Here is a 16,965-nt window from a genome sequence, read left to right on the forward strand (position 1 = left end):
AAAAGTGGAATAGTCAGAAAAAAAGCAGGATTTATTCACCACTTTCAATTTCATCAAAAAAAAGAAAGAAAGAAATTGGAAGCAACGCTGGTGCTACGCTGCCCCCTGCTGGTGACAGCTTAAACTCACTACAACACAATACAGTTACAACTTTGAAAAATAGTAGCCTTTATTTCTAACGGTGGTATTTACAGGTGGCCTTGGTACATGTGGTAAAGTACATAGTGAAAAAAATATGAACAAATCTCAGGCAAAGCAACCATAAACTATCGACACTGGGATATTGACAGGATAAATACCCTATCTGATGATTTACAATGTGTGAAGTTTCAGCATTGCCCTTCAGCATCCAGTGAGTAAACGTACACTCTTCCCCGCAAACATGTGCCCCTGCTATATTATTTGAATGAACAATATGGTTCTAGTGCTGTTCATAAAACAATCAATAATACAGAATCACAGAATAACAACAAATCTTGATTTAACACACAAAGAGTAAAATAATACATTAGAAAAAGTACTACATTAAACAAGCAAATGAAACCGATGCCTGATATTATTTGGTTGAGAGCTCGAGCTACTGTAGATACAGCCTGTATGTCTCATGTAAATGTAACTTTCAGTCTTTTTTTTTTTTAAAAAGTGAGTCCTTTGTAATGGATATTATGCTTTAATAGCTGGATATGTTTTTGTAAACAGGACATGTGGAGGGCAGTATATTAGATAAAAACAGAACTGCAAAATAAGCAGTTTCCAGATTGATTCTAAACTATGTGTTCTCTTCAATATCTCCATAATATTGTTTTTCTCTGATACACAAGCTGTAACTGCAGTTACTGTGGCTCGAGCACCAAATGATATTACCAACAATACATTTGGATACTTGACACAGTAAGCTCTCCATAGATAATAAAACAACCTAAAATTCTGGCAAATAACGTTCTCTTTTACATCGATATACAAATAATAATAATAATAATAATAAGAACAGATCATAAATACAGGGCAAACCGCTGCCCCAAACATTCAATAAACATATAGTACTGTGTTTTCTAAATGCAATATGATTAAATTACATTGTCAGTTGATGTTTTGATAAACTAATAGCCAAATCTGGCTCCATCATGCTGTGGTGATACTGGAGGCTTTTTTTGCTAAAATATTCATGTAAAACGACAGAAGTGCTAAGAGGGAGTAAAGAAGTGGAAAATAATGAAATGGATACATAAGCAAAACTCTCCAAACTCATGTTTTCAGTTTAAAAAAGGGACACTGTAAGTCTACAAATCCAATAATAAGAAATATGAACTCTTGAATTTGCTCTAGTCCGGTCAATCTTTTAGATGTTATACACACTTAATAAATTACATATGGTATCTTCTTATATGCCATTTTATGATATACTCTAGTAATATAATTCATACTGTCAGAAGGGTGGGCTGAGGTACGTCTCAGCGAATTATGACTATTACACACATATGGTAACTGTTTTACCTGAAATACTTGTACAAATACTGCAGTAATATCTACACACTTCTATGCAGTCATCGAAATGACATTTAATTTAATATGTGGAGGAAAGATAACCTGTGGTTCAAACTTTTTGTTCGGTGGTATTAATGACTCATAAGTAAAACATATCTAAAAACACACATCAGCAGTTTTCTGATGTCTGTGTAATGATGTCTGAGGTTACAATTGATATAAATACATTTTTATAAGGAGAATTTAAGTGTGTCTCAGCTCATTGGGATGTAGGATAACAAAAACAGCAGAGTGAGGGCTAGAATGAACTGGATGTTAAGGTTTTTTCCCTGATATCGCAGCGTCCCCCAGATATGAATGACTGCAGGCACTTGAATGTCATGGTTGTGTGCGTGTGTGAGGAAAAGTGGTGGATAGTCACATGAGACTGATAGTTCTTAAAAGAGGATTTCTTGGAAAACAGAAGATGGAAGAAAAGTGGCTTCCTCCTCAGGATTCCATCTCGTCCCTCTCAAATGTTGGTGGCTCAAAGCTGAGTACCTCATCGTACGTTAAACCTGCGGAGAGAAAAAAAATAAATGATGCCCAAAAATATACATCAATTTAAAATTAATAAAATTTAAAAAATGGTGGCCACAAGATCCCAACTTACTCTTCCACTCTTCAATTTCCAGCTCACGGCTTTCAAAACTCTGGTCATATGGTGCTGCTTCAGGCTCGTCATCTGGATCGTGGTACTGGGCGAAGTAAGGGTGAGCCAGAGCCTCAGACGCCGTGATCCGCTTGTCTGTGTCCAGCACCAACATTTTCTCCAGCAAATCCACCGCTAGAGAACAACAACAACAAGGGGGATAAGGGTGATTTACAAGGGTTTTTACATCTAATATTATTTCCTGTTTTATAGGTGCTCTCATACCCAGCATGTTTGGTTTGATTGTAAATATGTCATTTCAACACAACTTCAAAAGTTAAAGCACTATAAAAACTGCAATAAGTCTGTAGACCTTGAACTAATATTCTACTTTAAATGGCTAAGGGTTGTTGTAGTTTGTCACCATCACCATTGGAGAGCTGCTTAAGCTGTGTGAAACCACTAGAGGGACTCAGTGAGCCAGGAGTAATGTACGCCACTGATAAAAGGAGAACTTACCAAGAGGGTTGGCACCAATAAACACGTCAGCAAAGTTCCTCTTGGGCATGTGGGGAAGTGAGTTGATGTAGTTCCTCGCCTGAGAGATAAGATAAAGGCTCAGCAAAAATAAAGCAGCATTGAAATGGCAGTGTTGAAAATATTTTGACATACTAAACACTTTTCTGATGCAAAACAAAATTCACCCTTCAATCACCGCACATTAATTAACATACAGATCACATGCATTACACATGACACTGTGCCCTAATTATCAGAATCAATGTGTTACCAATGCAACAGACAGCTCATCAAAATACACTGGCTGCACTGGCAAAGCCTTGCTGTGACAAGCATGGTGAGTCAGAGAGGAAACAGAGAATATGTGAAGTAAGAGAAGAGGCTAGTATGCAGAAAGGAACTGGGAGGACAATTTTTTTAACAGTATGTGTATGTAAAACTGTAATGTTGGCCCTGAGTGAGGGGCTGCTGCTGCAGCTTGGCCCTGATGGCAGCTTTGGAAGGATCCCGGAGTGGTGGGAAGGCGAAGGGAATGTGTCTCACCTCATGGCTGGGCATCCTGCTTATGAGGGAGGCTGGGGGCGTCCCCGTCAGGCGCATTATCTGCTGCAGCTGGTTTATATCTACAGCGTCCAAGTCAAGGGGCATCATAATATTGGAGGTCAGCATGTCAAAGAGCAAGGGTGGTTAGGAAGGGGCAGATTAATACAATAAAGAGAATGTAAGAGGGGAACGTTTTGGAGCTTTGATATAAAAATAACCATTTAATTGAGAGACTTATGGACACTGTTACCCTGCGCTAAACATCCTGCCATATACAGAGATCAGTGACACTCTTAAAAGTTAAAGCCCATGCCAGAAAGAAGTGGAAAGCCTTGTGCTTTAGTGCAAATAAAGCCATTAAGAAAGTATTAGATTTCAGAACAAAACAGGTGCAGCTAAGATGTTGTAGCATCCACACAAATTAACAGACTGTCTAACTCGTGTCAGTGTAAGACAGAGGCAACGCAACAACAGGCAAGAGGGGCAGTGCAACACAAAGTGGTGGGATGGTACATGACACTCACAGACTCTGAAGAGATTTTCATCAAAAGCTCGGGCCCTGGCGTTCCGACGAGCATCATTATAAGCTTCAACTGATCAATGTCTACCACACTCACATGAAGGAAAACAGAGGGGATGGAGGGTGTCAGAACAAAGAGAGGGGTGAGAGGTACAACAGTCAAAGCTGTTATCTGTATTTGAACACGTTTGTTCAGTTCATTCATTCAAATGCTAAAAGCTACCAACAAAAATATCAGTGTACCATGCATCAAACACTAACCGCATCATAATAATTCAATTATAACACTTATGGCCACAAAAAAGATTTAGATGCTTCATTCATTGCATGAAATAACATCATGCCAAAACAAATTACAAAAAAGCACAAGCACATGACCATTTTTAGCTTGAGTAGAAAAAAACTCAAAGAAAAACTGCTCAGCATATGGGTGTGGAAACAGTGTCAGCATCTTATATTTACCCGTAAATTCCTTTGCTTCAGTACCCGCACAATCTTTAATAAATATAGTTTGCAAAAGTTAATTAAGACCTCAGATCTCATTTTGTTTCCTTCTGCTTTATATGTGCAAAGATCAGGTAAAATGAGCTAGACCAGAAAGATTACTGTGTTCTCAGAGAATCGTAGGTGGAACAAAACCATTCAGACTGGTGAGAGGGCACACATTCAAACTCACTCATGGGGCATGCAGTGAAAGATCGATTATTTAGAGTGAGAATACACACACAGATTGTGCAACAGCCTGCCCGTTGCTTTTGATATTTAACAGGACTATGGCCTATCTAGTGTATGCCAACCTCTGTATTTAAAGACTTGCATGTGTGTATGTTCTAATTACAGCAACTTCTTGTGTTTTGCGCTAAATCATCAGAATGCTCTGCTGCTGTGTATGAGGAGCTTAGTGGGAGGGAAACAGGAAGGTGTGTTAAATCAGAGCAGAAGCAGCAGAGACAGAAGTGGGCAGTGGTGAGTCATAGATGACAGGGGACTCTTAACACTACACGAGCATGCGTGAATCGCATACACACACAAGCTTCCCTCACTATTAAGGCATGCAGCTCCCAAAATTCGGCACTCAGCGATGCTTTAAATCAGGCTGAAGGGGGTAAAATGAGTGTGCATTTTTGTGTTTGCACCAGCTGCTATGAGAGGTTGGCAGAGCTGTGGACCACACAGTTATGCAACTGCTAATCATAAAAAACAAGCAGATTGCATTCACTTACTACCTCTTTCACTTTTACAACCTACAAGAGACCTGCAGGTTGATTAAAAGGAAGTGTTGTGTTTATGCAAGATAATGACAGAGGTGGAAGGATACGGTCTGTGCCTGGGAAAAGCGTCCGTCCTGTAAGTAGTTCCGCCATGATGCAGCCCACCGACCAGATATCCACTATGAAAATGATAAAAAATAAATAAATCATCTAATATAATAATCACAAGCGAACGTCTATAGAGGTACAAAGCACAGAAGTGGAACATTATGATGAATTATACTGCAAATGACAATGTTAACATTTCTTTAAACTTAATGTTTAATAGAAGGATACTTGTCAGTATATACTAATATGATGTTAAATATACACAGGATATAAGATACTTCAAGTGTAAACCTGTAATATTAAGGCACACAGCTACTTGCCCTACACAAGTCCACACTATAGAGCACAATGCAGTAGCAACATTTTGGATACTTTGATACACTTTCAGAAAAAAGCTCCAAATATCATGCCGAGACCAGGACATTGAAAAGCTACCCTACTTTCTCCTAAATTGCCCTCATCATTTGCTGCAGAGGAAAAAGCTACATGTGTGTACCCTAATCATGTTTTGTTTTTATTCAACAATGAGTTCTGTTTATTTTTACTCTCTGACCATTCTGTCAAACTAAAATGTTGGGGATTACAGCAACCATAATCACACACATAATCAAGAAATTTCACATTACAGTTACAGAAAATGTTATATTCAGCTGTGGCCCAAAACATTGTTTACTTTAAGTCTGTGTGTGCATACCAGTCATGTTGTAGTGCATCCAGTTCAGCATGATCTCTGGGGCCCGGTACCATCGGGTGGCTACGTATCCCGTCATCTCATCATCTGTGTGCCGTGCCAAACCAAAGTCCAGGATCTAGGAAAGGAAAAATGGAAAGCTGGTTTTAACACCTGGCATTATATAAAAAGATCGTACATGGTGACCCTTCTATCTCAGTCTAATGGTTTCTCACCTTAAGTTCACAGTCTTCATTAACAGCCAGGTTACTAGGCTTCAAGTCCTGAATAGGAAAAAAGGCAAAACACAGAAGTCAAGACAACTGCATTTATGATGACGGTACCTTTTCTCTTCATGTATTGTAGACAACAAACCATGCAGGGTAGAAGAAAGGACACTGTAAACACATACTCAGCAGGGTATTTACTTACTCTGTGGATGATATCTGCAGAATGGATGTACTGGGGGGGAAAAGAAAAAAAACATATTGATAATTAAACCCATTACACCCTCAACTTGAAAACAACTGAAAGCTTATGTTGATTGCCTTCCATTGATTTATTTTGAATCAACATTAATCAGAAGAATATAACAGGCATCAACAATTCTTACATTCAGTGCTGCCTGGTAAGATGTAATTTTACGCACACTGAGTGCAATAAATGTTGGCTTCAGGATCCTATCTCTGGTCATTTTACAGTAATGCAAACTTTGCTTCGGTCTGTGGGTGTGAAAGAGAGCTGAGCCAAGGTCCTAAGGTCTTAAATTATCAGATGATCATCTCGAGGTAGGAACCCATGACAAGTGGCAGAAAGAGTTTCATCCCCAGGGTGGCCTGACTCCGATTTACAGATATGTAAATATTCAGCTGATAGAGACAGCCAATGGCCAGTCAACAGCTTCAAAGGGCTCCAGAAAAATGTAGCTCACTAAATAACCAATAAATAGTATTTTGTATTTTAAATATCCTGACAACATGAGATTACGTTCCTTAAGCAGTCTGATGTAGCAGCCCGACAGTGTACGGAACACTAATCTAAGAGCCAGTGTTGAGTTGATAAGTTGTGTTACATAGAGAGCCTTACTGACCTTTAAGCCTCTGAGGATCTGGTAGATGAGGAACTGGACGTGGTCATCAGTCAGCTTCTGACACTTTACTATATTGTTGAGGTCTGCGCCCATTAGGTGTGTCACCAAGTACCTGCAAATTACACAGCCAATCAGAAGAAGCAAAATCAAAATGGTGAGAACAGATAGTAGGAAAAGAACAGGATGGTTTCACTTTTCTTTTGAAAGTGGAATGTTTATATAGCGGAGATCAGCTGAAGGACAATCGTAACTGACACTGGCACAGTGTATCTGCCATATCTGACCCCATTTCATGAGATGAGACCACTTACAGGCTGCCCTGTGTGCAATGTGCATGCATCTGAGGGTTCTGTGTTTTTGTGTTAATTACTGGTCACGTGTGTGTAGGTTCGTCTCACATTTCCTCAAATGTGCAACATGCTGATGGCGCCACGCCATGCAGAGAATTCAAGGACACTGATTGAGTATTCTGCGCACATACACTCACACTGTACCCCCAGAGACTGCCAGATGGCTGTTACCATGGAGACTAGCTGTGATGTGCCTAAGTGCACGTGTTCACCCTACATTCACCTTGGTACAACTCGCCACATGCTAGTCTCACATGAAGTTATGTACCGTCATGCATTTGTAACTATAAATTGGCGATCATGTTCATCTTGCGGTCATCAGCTGACATGAATGGTTTCATTGTGTTGAAGCTATCGATGCTGAGACAGAAGGGAGGCAGGGAAATTGACTGGAAGGATGAACACCAATGAAGCAGACACAGAAAAAACAGAGAGAGAGAGAGAGAGAGAGAGAGAAAGTAACTTACACATCATCGAACTCCTCCAAGCTTGTTGCTGGCGTGAAAACATCTAATAGGCCAATCACCTAACAGGAAAAAGATCAAAACAGTAGAAATCAGTAACCACTTCTGTTTCCATATATATAAAAAAAAAGGTAATGAAAAATGATATTAACACTTATTCAAACATGTATGCTCAAGCACAAAAACATGCTTTGTTTCCTTTTTGATTGCACCACAGTCCCGAGTTGATAAGTACAGTCAGTAAGTGTTTGACATTTCAATAAAATAAAAGTGCTAGACAGGATATTATGCAATCCCTCAAATTTAATTTGATCAAACATCCAAACAAATCCTGCCTTTTGTACTGTGCTCTTTTGCACATACTGCGTGTTGTTTTGGTTTTGTGATTTTGTGATGACCTGTGTGCACTAGTTTATCCTCTGTTTGTTACCAAATCCTACTGATAAAAGAAAAAAAAACACAGAAACACAGATATTACTGCAGAGGAAGTCACTGACATTCTTAAAAGTCTGTCTGTTTGGTGTGTCTGAGAAAATATATATAACAGAAGCATCCTGCTTACATTACAAATGATATATGCCTTTCAATTTGTGCACATGCCTTTTGCCATCTCTTAGACCCTCCCTGCAATTACTTGCAGTCAAGTGAGTTTATGACACAACCCAAAATAATGCATGAAGCAAAAATAATATCATTACATCTGTGTAACAGACAAGGTGTATAGAGCTTCAGAACAAAGGAAATTAAATGAATGATCATATGTGTGTTTTTATAGTACGTATGCATGCACACAGAGAGAGCTACACTGAGAGCCAACCCTGCCCCCCGCGTGTGAAAACACTGGAGCGGCCCACCCACACAGCACCTAAACCTACAGCTGATTGGTGGGCCACAGCCACAACAAACAGCCGATTGGTCCACTCGGGCCTTCCAAAATCCAAACCCGGGGAGTCTCCTGGCAACAGCATGAGCACAACACAGAATCCTTCTATCTGTACAGTAAATCCTCAGTAAGAATTAAGCCATTCATGAACAAAAGGAATCACAGATTCATGTAGTTAAAAAGACATGTATTTTTATTATTTGTTTGTTGTCGTTTATTATTTGTGTTATCATTCGTGGTGATATAGTCAGTGATTCTGTATAATCCTAAATAATCCTCATGCTATGCACAACCTGCCTTTCAAATGAATGCCCTGAGGTATTTTACCCAAAGTGAACAGTGCAACACTAATACCAAAACTGCTTAACAAAAATGTTCAAGCTGTTCCAGTAGTGAAATTAGTGCCCATATAGAAACAGGATCTAGCTGTTGTGAGTGTTTTCAGCTGCCTGAAACAAGTTTAGATTGTGTCTGCTGTGATGTTTCATGGGAAACCTTTTCACAACATGAGGTCTGGATTTTCTTCAGTATGGTTTGGCAATCATAGTGCTATGTTTTTATATTGTACTGTATGTTTTTCAACTTCTAGACATGGGCTTTCAGTTTGCTTTCAGATTTGCTCAACTGTTAAAGATTTTTCCCACTAAGACTTTCCATACTTTAAGCTTAAATTTCCTCTTTCCTCTGTGGGTGCAACATCAGAATCTACGTCTTTTCACTGCACCTCATAGTCGAAAATACCAGAGAGAAGCACCAACCTGTCACTCATCAGTAAGTTACAACCAAACTAGTGAGCAAATCCTGTACAATGCACACTTCCACTTTTTCCCCCTCTAAAGACAAACTTTTAATCTTACTCACACTTATGAACAGCAGGTGAGTAGTTCCCACACAGCTCACAGGAACCAATCATGTGCACCTCAGCTTTAGAAATCACAACCACATTTAGTCACTACAAGTCATTACAAAGCACATACATTTGGTCAAAGAGATGCTGGGTTTGCATTTCATATGTGTGCAAGCGTATGCCTGCACAAACAAAAAAAAAAAACAACCAGAGGAGTGATTGTGGGAGGGGTGGTAACTAAAGCCACTGCTCTGAATGTATAAGAAAACAGCTTGAATCAAAAAGGCTGCAGGAATAACATAAGAGAGAAGATGACAGGACAATAAACCTGTTTGCCGACTCAGAACAGCAGCATAGCCCAACATGCTTTTATCACTTGGAACACCTAACATCACACATTCATTGCAAGAGATTTGAGACTGAAGGGTGGAGGTAAGAGCGGTTGGGTTGCAGGTGACTTACGTTCTCGTGTTTCATGTGTTTGAGCAGCCGCAGCTCTCTGTAGGTTCTTTTTGCATGAATGATGGACTGAAAGGGTCTGGACAACTTCTTCACTGCTACCTTCAGGCCTGCCTTCACGTCATACGATGAACTGAAAGAAACAGAATGAGACGTTTACTGAACAACGTAAAGCAAGCTAATGACAGCTGTCATATTAAAACCCAAACATCTCCCTTAATTTCCACTGACAACAAGCTCCTTCTCGAGACTGCGTAGGAGGACATAAACCCAGTAAACAAAGCAAATAATTGCATAACACACAGCTCTTGGTTTCAGTTTTTATTACGCTCAGCAGCAAGAGACTAAATGGGGAACATGACTGAACCTGTTGTCAAATATCAGCTGCACATGAGTGTGAAAATTCACTGGTTATTCACAGGAAATGATCAGTGATTTGCTGCTTTTATATTATTGTTGTTTACACAGGGGGCTGCATGATAAATGTAATGTAAGGAGACATTTTTGTTCAAGAGGTTACTGACTATAACACAAAGACTATAATCATATGTACTGTTTATGTAGTTTCTGATAGAACAGGCATATGTGTGGTCTCTGGTGTTTGAATAAGTGTCAACATGTGACAGCTCATTTTAGCAGAAAGCTTTAACATGTAGCTGCCCTGAATTGTGTGTGAATGTGCACGTTTACTTTGCTCCTCCTTCATCCTTTTCTAATTTAATTCTAGGGGTGTAACAGAATACATCATTGTCACTGCACAGCCAAAGGAAAAGAAGCAGCAATGAAAGCATCATGGGACAGACAGCAAAGTGAAATGTGGTTATGTATAATGGGCAATAAACAAGCACCGTTATTAAAAATCGTGAAATATATTCTTGGGAAGATAGGCCTCACTTTCCTAAGAAGCATGGCGTTACTGCATTTCCCATATCTGTAGGCGCACACAACCCATCTACAATAAACCACATTCCTTCCAGGTCAATCCCTTAAGGTGCATCACAAATTGATGATTGCAAATTCTTTCTAAAAAAATAGTTTTGTGTGATTTTATTTTACTATGGTCTGAAGGTGTGAAGTTAAAAATGAAGGAGACTAAAACATTCATATGTGAAGAGTCAACGCTTGAATTTCAGAGCCGGTCTAGATGCACTGTGGCCTTTTAGTTCAGAGCTGAGGCAACATTACTTTTTACAACAAAGATGACACTCATTTCTTCTGGCTATATTTCACATATTAATATTTGCAGCCACATGTCTGTAAACTCCACATACCTGTGTTCTAGTGTACATAATGCTACCAACTCCAGTCCTACAAAATAAATGCATGTGGCTCACAAAGCGATGACCCAATGTGCCACGCATCCATAATAAGAACATTAAGATAAGCAGCATGTTTTTTTCCAGTAAGTCAGAGATAATCTCCCACACCCGATGTACTCTATGTCCGAGACTTGCAGAACAGCTTTTATGTGTGTCACTAGTGAGGGAAAATCCACACTCAGTAAACAATACCAAAGCTAAATGACACAACAAAGACACACACATGCACTCGCTCTTTCAAACTGCTGCTAATCTGCAGGGTAAACAAGAAGAGTCTAAGCATACACCGTCCAATTAGTCTGTGATAAATGGAACTGCAGTAACAAATGGCCATAAATTGTGGACTGTAAAAGGAGCAACGCTGTGATGCAGAGGATGTAGACAGTCAGCAGTCTGACTAACACAGACACACTGAGCAAACTGGCATAATGTGTACACTACATGACTTGTTGAGCGTCTCGTCATTAATTAAGCATTTCCACACACAGAAAAACATCTACAGCAGATTTGTGATAAGACTGACTATAACCTTGTACAACATGTACACATTAGATTCCTTATCAGATTCTGACAGGTAACCTGCTCTAAGTCTTTGTTTTAGGTGGATAGAATTTAAAGGTGTACCTACTCAACACAAGCAATGTTGTATGTCTTTAAAGGGTCTTTCATAAAACTGAATAAATATTATGATTACAAAAATGTAAATGTATTTATGTACATGTATACAATCACTGTAGTGTTTTTTTCCTTTTCTTTTTTTAAACCAGCTTCATTCTCTACAAATATCTTAATCACCAAACAAACTGTCAAACAAAATGGCATGTACAGGTACACAGGTCTACGCTTATCAAGAACATGTTTTAATTTGTTTTATACGTTTATGACAGGAACAGTGAGATGGCCAGTCAGATAGGACGCTGTGGCCTTACAGGCCAGTAAAGCACATGCAAAGAAGCAGAACACTTATTAATAAGCGTATTTTAGATCCTGTTCCACATTCTGAATTATCACTTTTCTGTGGCTGCAAGGCAAAACGATCAGATTTCAACTAACAGGTAGGAAGACAGTGCAGCAGTTGCACCCAGCAACATAAAAAAAACATTTTATGCTTGTGATTAAGTTTCAAAAATAGGTGGATGGAAAAAAATAGTTTATCATTCAGTATTTTGTTATATAAGGTGCTAATTCCAAATTAAGACAAACAGATTCTACCACAGGATTTAAACCTGCATCTGCAAACAGGTGTGTGTTTTTCCTCAGTATCTCTTACTGTAATCCATACCTAGATACCAAAATGAATGGTTTTACATTTCTGACATCACAGATGTGTTCAGTCATAGTTGTCATCATGACCAGATGCAACAGTTAATGTCAGAAAATTGCTGGTTTTAAGCTTGAGTTGAAAAGTCAGTGCAGGTTTATCTGAGGTTAAAACAAAGTGCGTCAGCCTGAACTTGTCAGAACCCACAATATAATGAGCATCAAAGAGAAATGGCTGCACTGCTTATTTCTACTTAAAATGTGAGAAATTTAAGCAAGGTTTGTCATGCACCGTTAGCTGGGGTCGTGCTAGCAAATATTAAACTGTCAGTTTTAAAAAGGAGGATTGTGGAATATAGATTTTAGAGAGGTAGCAGGGAAAAATATGATCATGGGTGTGTTCTGCTTAGAACAAGCTGCAATGATGCAAAGAAAAGTACTTTGTTGCAGAGCCTAACAGTGATATTGTAAATAAAAATAAATATTTTTGTCATGTTTTTCTAAGCAGAAACTAAGCTATTTATTTAAAATATGCTCTTGGAGGCTGTGTGAGTTTTATGCTGGTTTCTACTTAACTGAGAAACCTCGCCTGAATAACACAAGGCACACAGTTCGTGCTGTAATCCCAGTCAGCAACAGTCACTGTAAACTCCTTTCTCTAAACCCTGGATATGCTCCAAATTTCTCATTAAAAATTAGAGCAAAGATCACAAATACAATCACTGTTTTACTTTTTTAGATTGTACATGGCTGAGAGGTGGAAGGGGAAAATCATATACACAAAAGATGTTTTTATGTTAATGAGCTAAGTAACATTATACAAATACACGGCTGACAGAGTGCAGTGTCCTGCTGACCACCAGCCATGACATGCTGGAGTAGGTGTTATGAGTTATTTATATTCCTCAGATACCCTCTGAGGCGTTTTAGAGATTTACTACTGCAGAATTAATTGGAAGCTATAGAAGTCAAAAAGACTTTCATGTTTTAAGAGTAAAGGTCTGCATGCTCCTGGTGGGGATATATTCAAATTCAGAGAAAAACAGAGAGGAACTGCCTCAAAGGCAAATTCAAAGTAGCTGTAGTCAACAGCAGGAGGATACAGACAAAACATTTTTATGCACTCTTGTAGGTCTTGCGTGATCACTTGGAAGATTTTAGACCATATTTCTATGGTTCTCTAGTTACAGACATAGCACGAACAAGAGCTTTTCAAGTTCAGTGTCTCCAATTAAGTCTTGGGAATCCATGGGACTGGGTAAGGTTGCTCCTCAAAAACTGTGGCTTCCTTCTACATTTCCTGGTATGAGAGCAGGGGATGTAATACATATGGGTACTTTTTACTTTTTTGTCTGACGGTACAGAGGCTGCACTGGTCTTGAGCAAGGTTATGGCTGGTAGACATTATCCTGAAATAGGCTTGTGCAAAATCGTATCGTGTGCAATTAATCGTCAGAAAAACTGTAATCGATTAATATTTGCCACTTATCGATTACGGCGATTAGTGCCTCGTCATGATGACGCATTTTTGTGTGCGGCGTAGTCTCACCATCACCCGCGCACATGTGAGCCCACAATAACAATAATGGTGGAAGGCAGTGGTGTTCAGTTAAATAATGCAGAGCAGCACGTTTCTAACATAAGTTCAACGTCTGTCACCATAAGCCCGAGCACGAAGAAAGCGCAACGAGGACACAACACTACACTACAGCTGTATATAGTGCCGCGACATGCATTAGGTGAAGCGTGGAGCGTTGGTTGTTGCTATAGTAACTGAATTTTTGCTCGTATCAAATGAATGAACTCCGATCTTTATTTACGGACTCCACAGCAAGATAGGAAACATTACACAACAGCGAAGTCTCCTCCAGCAGATATTGGAAAGAATTCCACTCGGCCGAGAATCCGCGATACGTTTAGTCAGTGTGCTCCTTACGACCAAACGAAGCGCTGGAAGAACGTAACGTAGGTTGATTTGCACAGACACACATTTAAATGTGAAATTGTCCGGTTTGTTTATTTGTTTGTTTTTTCTGCTGCTGTTCTACAGTCTGAGTGAAAACATGCACTAGTGTGGGACATATTCCAGTCACAGGTTCATTTGCGCAGACACATTTTTTAACTTGAAATAATCACTGATGTGACTTTTCTGAACTTTGTTTGTCTATTTGTCTGTTTAATTTTAATGTTGACATGCTTTGTGACCTTAAGATAAAAACATTTGAAGCACAAAGTTACTTTAAATGTTTGCTTCATTATTATTTTGAAGCAGTTTGTGCCTCAATATTATCAATACATATTTCCATGGCTGGTTGGTGCCTAATCACCAGCTTAGCCTGTTAGAATGAAGTAGTTAACTTGACTGATGATTTGTCGGTATCATGCTAGAACACTGTGCCAATTTAGAGTCAAAAACATGTAAGTGCAACTGTCATCAATTAATCGTCAAATTAATCGTTATCGGCTAAATGCCACAATTAATCGTGATTAATTTTTTTGCCAATATCGCCCAACCCTATCCTGAAACTTGTTAAACATCATGACTGACTCTTTACTTGCTAGACCGCTGGACTCTAGAGACTATCTATGTGAGATCTTAAACCCACATGAATCCATCCTGACAGGGTCCCAGTCCCATCAGCTACGTGCCTCTGTCCACGCAAGGGACAGAAGCCACCTTGTTCTCTTCAAATATTTGTTATATAATGTTACTGTAGGACAGAACTGACAAAAATATTTGCATCCACCAACACATATTAGTGCAAGGGGTCTTCCATAAACACAGTTATGTTATCGTCTAAAGGACAAAATCAAAACAAGCCCACTAAACAGTCAAAGGTGTGAAAGTTGGGTCAGAATAAGGCGAAGTTATAATTACAGTACCATCCATGACTTTGTGATGACTCCTGAGCGTCACAGCTGAGGCCACTACCTAACCTCGGGACTGTGAGTCATACGTGTAGCACAACGGGGAGAAAGGATGACATCATTCTAGAGTCATCATCGTCGTCGGATGGGCTCCTGTAGAAAGCTCTCACTGCTGTGCACGAGGGGGCCTACTTTTCCGAAAATCACGTGACCTTCTGGTACTCTGCAGGCTGCACCCAACTGGAAAATGCATAATGCATGCAATGTGCGGCTGTGTTAAGTGCCAGGTTGTACGATGCAGGAACACAATACTATTGTAGTGGAAGGGGATTGTTTCACGAGGTGTCCATGAACCCCTCAGTGTGGAGCGAGCGCAGATCTGATGAGGAGGCTCCCCTTCACCAGATGATGCAAGCATGGGCATGTCACTGATCCTTCTTCAGAATAGAGGCTGATAAACACTTCGGCTGCAGAGTAAACAGCTGTGTTCCTGTAAAACTCGGTAGTATACGGGTTCTCTGAAAACTAGCGATAGATACAGGTGCTTATGGGACAAGAGTAAAGTAAAGCGCAACAAAAATGCGCACAAAAACAAAAATAACCCCCGCCCGCGGAAAATATGCGAGCCAATGTGGAGAGTGCACTGTGTGCCATCCCAGCCCAAGTACGAAGACGTAAACAAAGGGCACAAGTAATATTCTCGTTTCTCCCCCTGTGCAGATCGAGGAGCAGTCCGGGGAGAGGTGGCTCTTTGACGGGCCTCTCTGGCTGCTGGGAACTCGTCTATCTGTTGTGCAACCGCGCTGTGATCTCTCGACACTAAGTACTCTGCATCAACTACTTACCATACGGATCCATAAGCACCGGAGCCAACGGGAGATAAGTTCTGGTACCGCTCCGGGACCTCCCACATGGTTTTGTTGAGCTCCTGTAGGTAGAAAGTGGGTCTCTCCTTCTGCGACATTCCTGCGGATTCACCAGCCCCGCAGTGACAAAACAAGCCAGCGGAAACTTCTGCCCTGTCTCCCTGTGTGGCACGACGTCCTGTGCTGCTGCTGCTGCTGCTGCTGTTCTCCAGCTAAACTCACCACTGAGACGCTCCTGGAATTGGCCAAAACTTCAGCCGTGCAAATTCGGTGCAGTTGCGCGAAAAAAATTCCCTCCTCTCGGTGCACGTCGGAGCGCTCGGAGACAACTTCCCCTAGAAATCGCGCTGGGGTCAGGAAGCTCAGTCTGGCTCTCGCTGGATTGTTCGCCCTGTTCTACTCTCGCTTTGCTGGGCGCGCAGGGTGCGGGAACGCGCACGTCCCTTCCTCACTGCGCGCTCCAGACGCTAATGTTTTTTTCTCGCGAGAATAACGTCGGTATTGTGAAAACAAGGGATATTCCGTCCCCACCGTGGACAAGAGTGGGAATCTCCCCTTCGGTTAAATTTTTTAATGCACCTCAAACATAGTTAGGTAATAACAACATCCATCTGACTGGAAGGACTGCCTGAAACTGAGACATTTATGTCAGCCTTTAATGTGTATGGCTGGGTCACCTTTTGTAACTGGAAACCACCTAGTCAAAGTGTGATAAGTTACAGGAATGTGTTTACATGAGCATGTCCAAAACGGCCAATTACTAGTTTAAAAAACAAAATAAAAAAACAAGTGTGTTTTTATGGCATAACATTTCCGTCAGAAAAACCTGATATGAGAGAGAATATCAGCTGTGTAAAAAAACAAGATAAATA

General features: G+C 40.2%; 1 protein-coding gene across 2 annotated transcripts; it reads right to left on the reverse strand.

Annotated features, from left to right (window-relative positions):
• Positions 1–144: 144 nt before the first annotated feature.
• mapk14b (mitogen-activated protein kinase 14b) lies at positions 145–16,516 on the reverse strand. 2 transcript variants are annotated; one of them, XM_028405519.1, is made up of 12 exons: positions 16,073–16,516; positions 9,784–9,913; positions 7,595–7,653; positions 6,778–6,889; positions 6,120–6,149; positions 5,924–5,971; positions 5,712–5,826; positions 5,017–5,088; positions 3,179–3,258; positions 2,636–2,714; positions 2,138–2,311; positions 145–2,042 (listed from the first exon to the last, which is right to left on the reverse strand). In XM_028405519.1, exons 1-12 carry the CDS (start codon positions 16,189–16,191, stop codon positions 1,975–1,977), a joined length of 1,086 nt encoding a protein of 361 aa, XP_028261320.1. In that variant the 5' UTR covers positions 16,192–16,516; the 3' UTR covers positions 145–1,974. The 2 variants fall into 2 exon arrangements, with proteins under 2 accessions (XP_028261320.1, XP_028261321.1); XM_028405520.1 differs by lacking the exon at positions 3,179–3,258 and adding an exon at positions 3,703–3,782.
• Between the last annotated feature and the right edge of the window lie 449 nt (positions 16,517–16,965).

Source organism: Parambassis ranga, chromosome 5, assembly GCF_900634625.1.
Source record: "Parambassis ranga chromosome 5, fParRan2.1, whole genome shotgun sequence".
In the NCBI taxonomy this organism is placed as follows: Eukaryota; Metazoa; Chordata; class Actinopteri; family Ambassidae; genus Parambassis; species Parambassis ranga.

Excerpts from the sequence above, each read along its gene's own strand:
- mapk14b (XM_028405519.1), bottom strand. The coding sequence starts at position 16,191 with ATGTCGCAGAAGGAGAGACCCACTTTCTACCTACAGGAGCTCAACAAA. Across the intron at positions 6,890-7,594 it reads TTGGAGGAGTTCGATGATGT|GTACTTGGTGACACACCTAA; the intron begins GTAAGTTACTTT and ends TGTAATTTGCAG. Across the intron at positions 5,827-5,923 it reads ATGAAGACTGTGAACTTAAG|ATCCTGGACTTTGGTTTGGC; the intron begins GTGAGAAACCAT and ends TTCCTTTCCTAG.